The 13,976-nt window shown below is 42.2% G+C and overlaps 1 protein-coding gene across 8 annotated transcripts in view; it reads left to right on the plus strand.

Annotated features, from left to right (window-relative positions):
- The window catches only part of hlcs (holocarboxylase synthetase (biotin-(proprionyl-CoA-carboxylase (ATP-hydrolysing)) ligase)), a 171,124-nt gene that overhangs the window by 24,339 nt on the left and 132,809 nt on the right, over window positions 1-13,976 (plus strand). For 6 of the 8 annotated variants that reach the window (XM_048540527.2, XM_048540529.2, XM_048540531.2 and 3 more), the window contains 2 exons: window positions 2,972-3,134; window positions 12,723-13,735. In XM_048540527.2, coding sequence (XP_048396484.2) covers window positions 2,972-3,134; window positions 12,723-13,735 — 1,176 coding nt within the window. The remainder of the gene's footprint in view (window positions 1-2,971; window positions 3,135-12,722; window positions 13,736-13,976) is intronic. The other 2 variants (XM_048540536.2, XM_048540537.2) reach the window with 1 other exon arrangement.

Consider the following 13,976-nt stretch of genomic DNA (forward strand, 5'->3'; position numbering starts at 1 on the left):
CTGGGTTCGGATTCCACCATGGTAGACAGATTCAATAAAAATCTGGAATTAAGGGTTCAATTATGACTGGGATCATGCTTTATTATCGTAAAAACCCAACTGGTTCATTAATGTTTTTTAGGGAAGATATTGACTGTCCTTATCAGGCCCATGTGAGAGTCTAGACCTTGCAAGGCATCTTGCGACTCAATGCACGAAGAACATGAGAGTTCTCAAGGGCATTGATTATATAGGTAGGCATCATGACAGCTTCCAGGGTACTTGGTGCAGACATCTAAGATGTGACATTGTGATCACAGAGGACTCACATAACAATGGTTTGAAATCCTTTTCTGTTGATGAACTCAGCTGCAGTACGGTGTGGCTTTTTCTGTGTAGCGTTTGCCTAGTCTATCATTGCTCTACATCTTGGGAAGCCAACTGTGTTGCCAAAACCTACTGCCTAGGCTGCAGCGCCGAGCTGAGTGCACTTTCTGTTGTTTTCTGGAGCACCTTCTTCCCAACGAACTGTCCACTGCCTCTTTATTTCTTCATGAAAGAAAGCATATAGACATGCGAAGCCAAGAAGTATAAATTGTCAAGAAGTGTAGGCAGACGAAGTTTGGACCGAGATTGGAAACAATATGACTGGAAAGGTCATTAAATTAAAAGATCAATGGATTTGGCAAAATTTGTGTTAAATGATCTGAAGAACTCTACTTATGTCCAACTATTCTTGAGTGTGCCTTTAAAAATATTCCTGTGAACTTCTCTTTGTCACTGATTCAATGAAATGTTCAATTTAAATTTTTTATAGGAAATCTGAAATTAAACAGAGGATGGGATGCATAAAAGTATACAGTATGGCCATACTTCACACTAAAACAGTCACGTGCCTCACTGAGAAACTTTGACTTGAACCAGTGATTTGAAGCTGACAGAAAACTTGGCTTTGACGCAAAAGCTGTGTGCTTTTTTAGTACTAAGCTGAAGTTTGTTGATGGGTTTATTTAACATCAATCATGTGCTATGTTGGATGAAGATCAGTACATGGATTTGAGTTTAATATCAAAATAAAACTTATTGAATAAAGATTCACTACTTTGAAGTAGAAACAGGAATAGACTATTTAGCCCATTGAGCCAGCCCCTCCATTCAGTATCATTATAGTTGATTGAACCCTTCAGTGCTTTTTACCTACCCCATCCCCATAACCCTATATAACGCTGATAATCTATAAGTTTTAATGAGTTTTGAGAAGATTTGTAGCTCAGGTTGAGCTTCTGGATGTGAGTTTGCTCGCTGAGCTGGAAGGTTAGTTTTAACCTTAAACATACTTAAAAATTGAGCTTCAATGGGCCTCTTTGGTACAGAAATCCAAAGATTCACAGCTATCTGAGTAAAATGTTTCTCCTCATTTCAGACCTAAATGGCAACCCCGGTCATGTTAAAATTAGGCATCCTGGTTCTAGACTTCTGAACTAGAGGAAACATCTAACGTGCATCTACTGCCTGTCCCTTTAAGTACCTTGTAAGTTTCACCTCTCATTCTTTGAAATGCTAGAGAATACAAGCCCAAGTTTGCCTAATTTCTCTTCAAGGAACAGGAACAAGACTAGTAAACCTAAGTTACACGCTGTGGCAACAATGCATTTCCTAAGATGCCTCTTAGAGTACTCCACAAGTAGCTTATCAAGCTCACGTACATTTGAAGGAAGAGACCATTTTGTAGAGCATCTGTGCTCTAATATCAACATTTTCTGGTTGACAACCATTTTAACTCCCCTTCCACTTCTTGGGTGACATGTACATCCTGGGCTTCCACCAGTGACACAACGACACCACCCGCAAACTGGAGGAGTAGCACCTCCTATTCCGCCTCGGGAGCCTACAGACCAATGGCCTAAACGTGGATTTCACCAGTTTCAAAATCTCCCCACCAGCACCCCCCAGCCTCATCCCGTGACTAACCCTCCCTCTCATTCCCGCTTCCTTGACCTGACACAACCTGTCAATCATCTCTCCCACCTATCTGCCGTTCCCACCTCACTGACCAATCCCCACCATTTCCTACCTGCACTCACCTATCACCATTCCACATACCTGCACTCACCTAACACGATCCCACCTACATACCTAGTCCCGCTGCACCCCTCTCTATTTATTTCTGAGCTTCCTTCCCCCTCCCCATTTCTGAACAATGGTTCTGACCTGAAATGTCAATTTTAAACACCCTCTGATGCTGCCTGGCCTGCTGTGTTCGTCCAGCTCCACACTGCGTTATCTCTGACTTTACTGCTCCTGTATTTAAGTCAGATTTCAATAAGGGATAACATTTTTGTTAGCCTTCCTAATAGCACATGTAACACACACACTTGCACACACACGCACACACATAGAGAAATAACCCAAAAATATGCTCACAATCCATAGACATTATGAAGAGAGCAAAAATGATTTGCGTTCAGTGATGGGCTTTATGCAGAAGGAAACGGCTTATTCTTAATAAGGATAAAATGTAGGATGTTCTGGAGCCTGTTTCTCTGAGCATATGTAGAAGTCATACACTGTTGTCCCTGAAGTGTTTCAGACACTGTTTGATCAGGAAGTACAAACGTGAGATGCTTTTCCAGTCAGTCTTCCAAAATACAGGTTTCACAGTGAAATGATGTAAAGAATTTTGTTTTCAGAAAGGGGAAACATCTGCTGGGATACTTGTCTCCAACTCAGTTCGCTCTTATTGTCTTTACTACAACTCAGCTAGATAAAACACAAATTTGTCGAAACCAGCCACTGTTTAACCAAGCATGTTATGACACTTTTGCATCAAACTGAAATTGCATTGACCACACTAAATATAATTAAGATTTGGACAGATATTTCTGCTGCAATATTTTCAGTGTAAGTAAAGTGGCCAGGTTAACGTTGACAGAATTTTCAAATTATTTAAAGTTTTTTTTTAAACCAGACAATTGTATTTCTTTTCCTATAGATTTTAAAGTATTCTGACTTATGTGTACCGTTGGCATATTTGCTTGGGAACCCATACAAACTAATTGCTGAAGCAAATGTGGATAATTTTAGCAGGCTTGGTGTTGCCTTCATGGAGAACAGACTACAGATGGATAATGGCATGGTACCTCAAAAAATTGTTTGTGAGTGCCTTTTTTTGCATTTGGTTTCAGAATTTTAGTTGTATTAACTACATTTATGTAAAGCTCTTGGGTAAAAGTTTAATTGGTGACCATTTGTAGAGACATTGTAAACATCTTTGAAAGGACTTCCAATGTTTAGTGTTTCTCATAAATATGCAAGCATGTTTCTTTTCTTGAATTTGACATTAACACTTTTACATTGTGGTTATATGTGGCAACCAAAGAAATTCATATCTCTGGGGAGAGAGCAAGTCTAGATGACTCTTCATCAGAGCTGAAATGAGGTATGGAGGAGAGAGCATTTATGCTGTTGTTTGTGAGAGGGGTTGTGGGGTAATAGGTGTAGGGTGCTGGTGGAGAAAAGATGTTGATAGTTCAGTTTAAGTGATCAGAATGTGAGAATGGCAGACCAATGGAGTGTCCTGTGCCAGACTTGAAAGGACAGTAACTGGGATAGGGGGAGGGGAGGACATGATAACAAGCTAAAAGAATAGGAAGAATCGGTTAAGAATTTAAAGGTGACCTAATATGGACTTCAACATCCCAGTTACTGTTCTTTCCAGTCTGGCAGGAGAGACCATTCTCACTTTCTGATCACTTAATTTGAACTATCAACATCTTTTCTCTACCAGCACCCTACACCCACTAGCCCCTCATGTCCCACCCCCTAACTACAGCTTAAATGATTTCCACTCCATACTTCACTTCAGCTCTGAAGTCATCTCGACTTGAAGCTGTAGCTTGCTGTCTTGCCAAAGGTGCTGTCTGACCCGTCGTTTTCAGTACAGATTCCAGCATCTGCAGTAATTTTTCTCCTTAAATTCTTGTTCCTATCTTCTGTTCACAGTTTAAATCAAGTCTGTGAGAGTTTAAGTTATTTGTTTTATTTAATACCTATTTAGAATAAGTAACTATCATCGTTTTTTGCTAATTTACAAAGTTGTTTTTACATGCAGACACTTAGGAGGAACTGAGCCTCTGTTAAGAATGAGATGGCATTAATAAAAGTTGAAGGACCATGTAACGATTGTAAAGAGATCAGTTGAGTGGACCTCATGGGATATGAGTTTCCTGTTAATCTGGTCTAATCAAAGAGCTTTGGCTGACACATTAAAACAGGATTGTCAGACTCCTCTCACTCTGGCTCTGTGGGAGCTTGATCAGTGTCAAGGACTCTCTCTGTTTCAGTAAACAATGACTTGGCGATGGGATACCAGCCTCTGAGGAGTTACTTCATTGTCAGCAAGAGTGGGATACATCCTGAAGAAACTAGCTTGCAACAGTTGTCTTTGAGTTGGGTTGAGAATTGCTTGCATCATGCTGTTATTTGGGAAGCTTGACTCATTTGACCCTGCTGTCGAAGACTGGGCTCAGTATGGAAAGAATGGGAAGAATGCATTATTTTTATTTCTGGGCAAATGATGTTGGGGCAGGTGAAAAAGCAATGAATTGTTCTCCTGACAGTTATAGAGTAGATTAGGTTAGGTTAGATTAGATTATATTCCCTACAGTGTATAGGAGCCTAACTTTCTCTGAGGCACAAGATACTAAAACCATTCATGAGTTGAAGACTTTAGAAAACATGTTATGACCCCAAGACTCCTATAATTCTGAAATGCTGTAGTTTTTACTGTCTCTTCAAGAATCAAGGGAATCCATACTGGGATTTTTGACTAGGTTAAAATGACTGTTAGAGGCATGTGACTTTGATTTAACCCCTTTAGAGATGCTGTAGGGTCATTTAGTATGTGGGATTAATGATGTAGCCAGGCACAAGTGCCTACTAGCTGAAGTCCAACTAGACTTCAAACAGGTACTACAACTGGTTTCATCATTGGAAAATGTTGCTAGTGGACCATCTGTGCTGCAGGGTATTCTGTTGGAAGTGGACACCCTTGCCAGTCTGGCTGAGCTGGGTAACATGACTTGAGTGAAAGAAGTTGCAAAATTTCACTCAGGACATATCTTGAACAGAAGTTTTCCCACAGCAAAATCACAAAATAAAGCCAAGCCTCCACCAAATGGTTACAATTTTCATCAGGATCTGGATGGTAAGCCATTATAGTTATTGCCAAAATGCGGACTCGAGACCGCAAAAGAGTCCCACAAGACCTAATTTGAGCAAAAGAACTCTCAGACCGGTATCCAAGAGAGTACACACCGTGGAAAGTCCACCTGCATCTAGTTTGGAACAATTAAATTGCTTAGGAACATCCAAATCAGCACCAATCAAAAATAAACTACCAATTAAATGGTCACCTGGTTCTATTGGAGATTGATATTGGCGTGGCATTTCAGTAATCACAGAACTAGTCTTTAACAAAATTCCTCTCTGGACTCCAACCCTTAAGTTTGCACAAGATGTTGGCTAGACTGAAAATCTGGACTAGGGAACATTTTCAGATTAAAGGCATGACTTTGGTTCTGTTCTCTAATGAGAAGCAGCTGGTTCATTTACCGTTGATTGTAGTAAAAGGCTGGGGCCCAAGCTTGATAGGACAAAATTGGTTGAGAAAGATTCACCTAAATTGGCTCAACATCTTTTGATTAGAAAATGGCTGCCTGAATGAAGATCTAATTAAATTCGCAGAAATTTTTCAGGAAGGTCTGGGTCTATCAAAGGAGCTAAGGCCACTTTGCATGTTGACCAGGAAGCAATTCCATGATTCTGCAAGATTCTGCCCAGTGCAATTTGCCTTACAGGCAAAAAAAAGCAGAAATCAGAAGGCTAGAAAGCAAGGGGATCATCAAACCAGCCCAGTTTGTGGAATGGGCACCACCCGCCGTATGGACCGTGAAACCCAATGGGTCAGTTTGTGGGGATTTTAAACAAACGGTAGATCGCTTTTCACAGCTGCATAAATACCATAAGCCTTGCATAGAGGACTTAAAACAAAGCTGACAGGAGTCTGTCCTGTGTGAAGTTAGACATGAGTCATGGTAATTGCAGTTAGGTGAGGATTCCCAGAAGTATGCCACAATTAATGTGCATAAGGATTTATTTGTCAGCCTGTGCAATTTTTCAGCGGATGATGGAGAACTTTCATGAGGGCTACCCCAGGTCGCCATTTATCTAGAAGACATGCTACTAATGGAAGACCAAAAAGGAGCACTTAGAGAGTGTGAACATAGTCTTTAGATGATTCTCCAAGGCAGGGTTATGCCTTAGAAAGGAAAAGTGTGTGTTCTAGGAACCCCAAGTGACCTACCTGGGCTACAGAGTCGACAAGACTGGGTTACACCAATTGTAAGATAAAGTAAGCGTAATCAAAGATGCCCTGGCTCCCTTAACTGCACCAGAGCTTAGGACTTTCTTTGCACTGGTGAATTGTAGTGGAAAGTTCATATGTAACCTGGCCTGCATCCTGGCACCTTTCCATCAACTCTTTTGAGAGGGGTCAGCCTCTTCTGTTCGCAATGGTCGCATAGCCAAGCCGTAGCTTTCAGGGAGCTGAAGAAACAGATGACATTCTCTCAGGTGTTGACACACTGTAATTCCATACAGGATCTAGTATTGACATGCAATGCCTCCCCGTATGGCATTGGAGCAATATTAGTTCATAGATGGCCTAGTGGAGAGGAATGCCCAAAAGTGTATGCATTCAGGACTTTTGTTAATGTAGAGCATTAATATGCCTAGGTAGAGAAAGAGTGTTTGATGGTCATATTTGGAGTCAGGCAGTTACACCAATACCTTCAGAGGTAATGGGAACTGCAGATGCTGGAGAATCCAAGATAACAAAGTGTGAAGCTGGATGAACACAGCAATACCTTTATGGGTGGAAATTTGTAATGGACCACAAACCCATGCTAGGTCTACTTAGAGGACAAGTCTGTTCAGCTCATAGCTTCAAGCCAAATTCAGCAGTGTGCTCTAATAATAAGTACATATAATTGCAGGTTGTAACACTGTCTGGGAGGCTAAGGAGCAGATGCATTGAGCTGCCTCCTGCTGATTCACGTCACTGCCACTGAACGGGTCTGTAATGGTTTTAAATTTTCTCAATACCCTTTCAGTCACAGCTGACAGTATCAGACTTTGGATGCAGAAAGATCCAGTCCTGGCAAAACTGAAACAACTGGTGGTGATGGGGGAAACTGTCACAACTGGAATTGAAACCTTTTTGGACCCGGAGAGACTGGATCACAGTGGAGGATGGCATAAGAATGATTTTCCTGAGCAAAGGCAGCTGCCAGATTCTGGCTGAACTCCACCAGGGTAGTCCAGGATGTCCAAAATGAAGATGTTAGTGTGAAGTTATGTCTGGTGGCCGGGATTGGATGCAGACATAGCCCTGTTGATGGGGCAGTGCCACGAGTGTCAACAAGTACAAAAATTACCACCAACAGCTCCCCTTTATTCAAGGGAATGGCCAGGTACACCCAGAACTCACTCACGCATCGACTATGCAGGTCCTTTCATGGGCTCAATGTTCTTTGTCATTGTGGATGCCCACTGGATATGTGTAGAGTATATTCGTCAAATGTGGGTACGACGATAGAAAAATCGTGCACATCTTTTGCAATACATATCTTCCAAAAGTGATGGTCACAGATAACAGGCTATCATTTACCTGCAGGGAATTTGAGTATTTCCTAAAATCGAATGGCATTCAATGTAAGCACAGCTCCATACTCTCCATCATCCAATAGTTTGGCAGAAACAGCAGTCTAAACTTTGAAGCCAGGCTTTTAAAAAAACTAGCCTACACCTTGATACCAAACTGTCTGTATTCCTGTATGATCATAGGACCACCACTTATGCAACTACAGGAGTAGCTCCAGCAGTGTTGCTAATGGGCAGAAGACTCCACACCAGGTTAAATCTGATTTTCCTGGACCTCTGGTGGGGAGGGATGAAATGGCATCAAGAATGCCAGTGCTGGTCACAAGATTCTGCTAAGCAAGAGAGACAGTTTACTTCAATGGGCAAAGATTGATGTGGGAACCATGGGAATGGCAGCCTGCATGGGTAAGAGGCCTGGTCGACGCAAAGTCAGGTGCAGTGATGTAGGAAGTTCGGGTAAGTGTGATGGTCCTGTGAAGTGAACCATGTGAAAGCTGCAAATGCACAAACAGGACAGGAGCAAAATGTGCCCAGCTCCTTGGAACATTTGAAAATGCTGGTTGAACCTGCGTGTTATTCCTGCCTCTCAACTGTTGAAGAGACCTCGGAATCTGAGATGGACATGGCGGTTGTCATCACTTCGACATCCTTTGCTGGAAGAATAGAATGAATTTCTTCCAAGATGCTCTGGGGTGCAAGTGGTGAGCTATATGTGTTACACACTGCCAGTATACGAGGCAGAGTTGGAGGAACCTGACCCAGTGCTAAAATCCTCCAGGAGGAGCTACAAAAAAAGAGCCAACCAATGTCCTTGGACTCTGGGTGGGGTGGGAGTATGGAAATTAATGATTGTAAAGATGTCGGTCAGATGGACCTCATAGAATAAGAATTCCCGGATCGGGAATGAGTGCTGGTCGACAGATAAGAACAGGGTTATTAGACATCCTGACACTTTGAGACCTGGCTCTGTGGGAGCTGGATGAGTGTCAAGAACTTTCCATGTGTGAATAAAGGATGACTTGGTGACAGGATACTGGCCTCTGGGGAGTTATTTCAGACCATTTTACCAAGCTTTATTCCAATGCTTTCCTGATAGTGAATGATCCTGGGATATGACTTCAAATGTCGCAGCACCTTTCTTCATTCAATTAGTCTAGTTGTTTTGTTTTGTGAGGATTAATAATGAGTGTTTGTTGGGAGGCACTATCTGTATAATTGTGAGCATGCACTTCACTTTCAACAGTTTTGTGTCCAGTTTTGTTTTGTTCATTTCATGGAGTGTTAGCTTTACTGGCTGGCCCAGCATTTATTGTCCATCCTGAGTTACACTTGAGAATTGCTGCAGTCCATTTGCTGTAGATAGATCCACAACAGCATTAGGGAGGATGTTCCAGGATTTTGACCAAGTGACAGTGAAGGAATGGCAAAATATTTCCAAGTCAGTATAATGAGTGGTTTGGAGTGGAGCTTGAAAGTGATGGTATTCCCCTGTATCTTCTGCTGTTGTCCTTCCAGATGGTAGTGGTCATGAGTTTGCAAGGCACTGTCTCATGATCCTTTGTTAATTTCTGGAGTTCATCATGTAGATAGCATGCAATACTGCTACTGTTTATGGAGGAGCAATATTAATTTAGTTCATTTGTGGGATGTGGGTGTTGCTGGCTGGCTAGTGTTTATTGCCCATACCTAGTTGCCCTTGAGAAAGTGTGGTGAGCTGCCTTCTTGAACTGCTGCAGCCCACCTGCTATGGGTTAATCCACAATGCCATTAGGGAGGAAATTCCAAGATTTTGACCCAGCGACAGTGAAGGAACGGTAATATACTTCCAGGTCAGGATGGTAGGTGGTTTGGAGGGGATTTGAAGTGCTGGTGTTCTCATATATCTGCTGCCCTTATCCTTCTAGATGGAAATGTTTGTGGATTTGGAAGGTGTTGTCTGAGGATCTTTGGTGAATTTCTACAGTGCATCTTGTAGATAGCACACGCTGCTGTGACTGAGCGTCAGTGATGGAGGGAGTGGATGCTTGTGGATGTAGTGCCAATCGAGTAATCTGCTTTGTCCTGGATGGTGTCAACATTCTTAGCTGTTGTTGGGACTGTATTCATTTGGCAAGTGGGCAGTATTCCATCACACTCCTGCCTTGTTCCCTCTGGATTGTGGTCAGGCTCTGTGAAGTCAGGAGGTGAGTTACTCACCACAGTATTCTTAGCTTCTGACCTGCTCTCGTAGCCACTCGCTTATGTGGTGACTCCAGATGAGTTTGTGGATGTGGTGTTGGTTAAGTTGCATGCTGTTATCACTGTTGTAAATGGAATACACTGTATATTCACAAGCATAGTAGGCCATCAGGAGGTGCTAACTTCTATTCAACCACAATGAGTAACCACATGCTATACGTTCTCCATTTTACTGTTGCTGTCAATTCAGGAGATCAAACCAGATTCAATGAGAATATTGCTAGGAGGATCACCAGGTACACGTAAAAATGAGATGCCAATGTGGTGAGAGATAGTAGGAACTGCAGATGCTGGATAATCTGAGATAACAAGGTGTAGAGCTGGATGAACACAGGTCAAGCAGCATATTGAGAGCAAGAAGGCCTAGACTAGGCTCGAAACGTCAGCCTACCTACTTCTCTGCTGCTTGGCCTGCTGTGTTCATCCAGCTCTAAACCTTGTTATCTCAGATTCTCCAGCATCTGTAGTTCTTACTATCTCTGAAACAATGTTAAACCCACTGTGAAGCCTCTTCTAAGGATGCCTACACTGAAGAAGTTACCCCTTTCCCTCCGGAAAAACCTCAGTGGATCTCTGTCCCACTGCAACTCTCTTGTAAGGAAGAAGGGTCTAGGCCCGAAATGTCAGCTTTCCTGCTCCTCTGATGCTGCTTGGCCTGCTGTGTTCAACCAGCTCTACACCTTGTTATCTCTGCCAATATGGTGATGCTGGCTGCACTATATCTCATCATGAATAGTCGTACACAACTAAAGAACTGATGGAAAGAGGAGAATAACGAAATATTCCCATCCTTAATATGATTGACTCAGAAATAGCAAGAACTGCAGATGCTGGAGTCACAGATAACACAGTGTGGAGCTGGAGGAACACAGCAGGTCAGGCAGCATCAGAGGAACAGGCAAGTTGATGTTTTGGCTTTGGACCCTTCTTGAAATGGGGAGGGGCTAGGGAGCTCAAATAAATAGAGAGGAGGGATGGGGCTGGGGACGGTAGGTGGGATGGTGTTAGGTGAGTGAAAGTAGGAAGTGGTGGGGATTGGTCACTGAGGTGGGAGGGGTGGATAGGTGAGAGAGAAGATGGACATGTGTCAGGTCAAGGAGGAGGGAATGATCGGGATGGTTTGACATTGGACAAGGCCGGGATTGGGGAGAAATCCATGTCCATCCTGGGCTCCCTCCAGTGTCACAATGATACTTCCCGCATACTGAAAGAGCAGCACCTCCTATTCCGCCTCGGGAGCCTATGGCCCAATGACCTAAACGTGGATTTCACCAGTTTCAAAATCTCCGAACTACCCGGCCTCATTGCATGACCACCTCTCCCCCTCATCTCCGCCTCCTTGACCTGACACAACCTGTCCATCTTCTCTCCCATTTATCTGCCCCTCCCACCTCACTGACCAATCCCCACCACTCCCTACCCACATTCACCTATCACCATCCCACGTACCTTCCCCAGCCCCACCCCTCCTCTCGATTTATTTCTGAGCTGTGTTACCCCTCCCCATTTCAGAAGAATGGTCCTGACCCGAAACGTCAACTTTCCTGCTCCTCTGATGTTGCCTGACCTGCTGTGTTCCTCCAGCTCCACACTTAATATGTCGAGCCATCTGATGGTCATCTTAGCTTCATCCTGAGCTCACTAGCATCATAGATGTCTTCAGCAATTTCATTCAAATAAATTGCCCATTTAATATGAAGTAAATAACTCTTTTAAATACCAAGTGAAACAATATTTACAAAAATAAACAGTTGATATGGATTTTGTATTGGTCATCTGGCAAGCACTTATGATTATCATGTTAATACTGAGGTAGGCAAAGTATTTATAATGGAGAAAACTAAAATAACTTAAAACTTTTAACATTTCTTTTATATATAACTGTGTGGTGGTTGCTGACATCTTGGGAAACTTTCAGGTCATGAACTAGTCTTCACATGCAAGCCATGTCTTTACTGTATTTCATTGGATGTTACATTATGCGCTGAAATTATCAAATAATTTGCAATGAGTTCTTAAGATTGACTGAAGTACCTGCTAGGGATAACTGGGCTACCAGTCTATGCCTGTGCCATTGGAGCTGACCCAAATAGTAGAGGCATAAAAGCCGTTGAGACTATATAAATGGTAAGATGACTTGGACTGTTGAGAATAGTTTGCTCAGCTCAATTAGCAGTGAAGTTATTTCAATTAACGACAAAACAACTGCAGATGCTGGAATCCAAGGTAGACAAACAGGAGGTTGGAAGAACACGGAAAGCCAAGCAACATCTGGAGGAAAGGAGGCAGAGAACTTCTTTAAAATGGGTATCCTTTAAGTTCTGAAGAAGCGTAATATCTAAAACATCGACTGCTCCTTTCTTCTAGATGCTGCCTTGCTTGCAGTGTTCTTTCAGCCTCCTGTTTGTCTGATGGAAGTTATTTCAGTTATTTTGTTGACTGGCTGATATAATTGCTACTCTTATGTTGGCTCTTAAAAGTTTGTGAGCAAAGCAGATGATCGAAGAAATTTGGAATATATTTTGGTTTGTTGTGGGGCAGAGGCAGAAATCCAGTGTAGGACCAATGAATTTGTTTGCAAAAATTGGGATTGCTTTTCTCTGTCCATAAGGTAATATTTTCGATCAGGTTCAAATTTTTAATTCCTATGTAATCTTTGACAGTACAATTGGAAAATGCTTTGGGATGCTTCCTGTCTGATATTTGATGACATTGAATTTAGGAATACATTGGATTGTATCACTCAATGTTGCTGATTTCAAGTGCATGTGTATTTCTTTCAGCTCTACAGCTCAATGAATCTGTCCAAATGAAATTGCTGGAACCAAGTGTCGGGTTTCAAAAAGAGTGGCAGGAGCTTGGTCATCTCCAGGATCTTGATATTGCAATGGAACCATGTCATAAAAGTACTTTAATCAAACCAGTGACTGACCAAAATGTGGGTTCGTGTGGCGATACCTGCAGTACAGTTGGTTCTACTGAGAAACTTCGTCAACCAGAAATGGATGAACTTAAGGCCATTCAAAATAAAGAGTTTCATATCACCCAAGAGGCAAAGGAACTCGAGGAACACGAAGGCTATTGCCTTCACCTTGCCAGTTGCTCTGAGTGTTTGGAGTTGGAAAACAGCACCATTGAGTCAGTCAAATACGCCTCAGCAGAAAACCTACTGGACCTCCCTGATGATTATTGTGGAAGCTCTGATGAAACAGTGGTTGGGGAGGACAATTTTACAATAAACACAGGACAAAGTAACAAGAATGGGAAACCTCCCAATGTATTGATCTATGTTGGCTCTGATTACAGTCAGTACTTGGTAAAATTTAAGCAAATAAAATCCGTACTTTTGGATTGCCTTGACAATGAAAGCTATGTGATCTATCCCCTTCTAGAAGAGCAGGTTCTAAAAGTTCCTTGGGTTGATAATGCTGTATTGCTGGTTGTGGCATGTGATGATCCAGTGCCTGAACAGATTCATGCAAAGTTCATGACCTACCTGTCCAAAGGTGGGAAGATCTTGGGACTCTGTACATCATTTTCTTTTGGTGAGATCAAAGTAGCTGTCAAAAAAGAACTGAAAGGAAAGATTCACAGATGGTTCTTCACTAAGTCTGACAGCAAGGACATAACCCTCCATGCTTTTATCAGTGGCAAAGCATTCTTAAGAGAAACCAAAAATGCAGAGGAAGCCATGGAAGATCTTGAGCTATGGGGGAGTTTGGCTAATCCTGAAAAGGACATAGTAATTGTACGTTTACCCTATGGAGAAAATGGAGGAGAAGCTGTGCTGTGCCAGGTATGATGGTTAAAATTTAAATATTTGTGAAAGAAATATCGTTTATTTGTTAGTTTAATTTATTCCCTTGCCTGTTTCTGTCCTGATGGAAATTTAGTAAGGCAGTGATGGACTATTCTTAAAAAAGGAGAAATAAATCTTTTTCTGATAAGTTTGTCAAACATACCTTATAAGTTATTCTGCAATACTTTGACTTCACTTACTCCTAGCAACCAAATTTTCTGCTACAGTTGCTTGCATT

The sequence above is a fragment of the Stegostoma tigrinum genome, chromosome 12 (genome assembly GCF_030684315.1).
Source record: "Stegostoma tigrinum isolate sSteTig4 chromosome 12, sSteTig4.hap1, whole genome shotgun sequence".
Taxonomy (NCBI): Eukaryota; Metazoa; Chordata; class Chondrichthyes; order Orectolobiformes; family Stegostomatidae; genus Stegostoma; species Stegostoma tigrinum.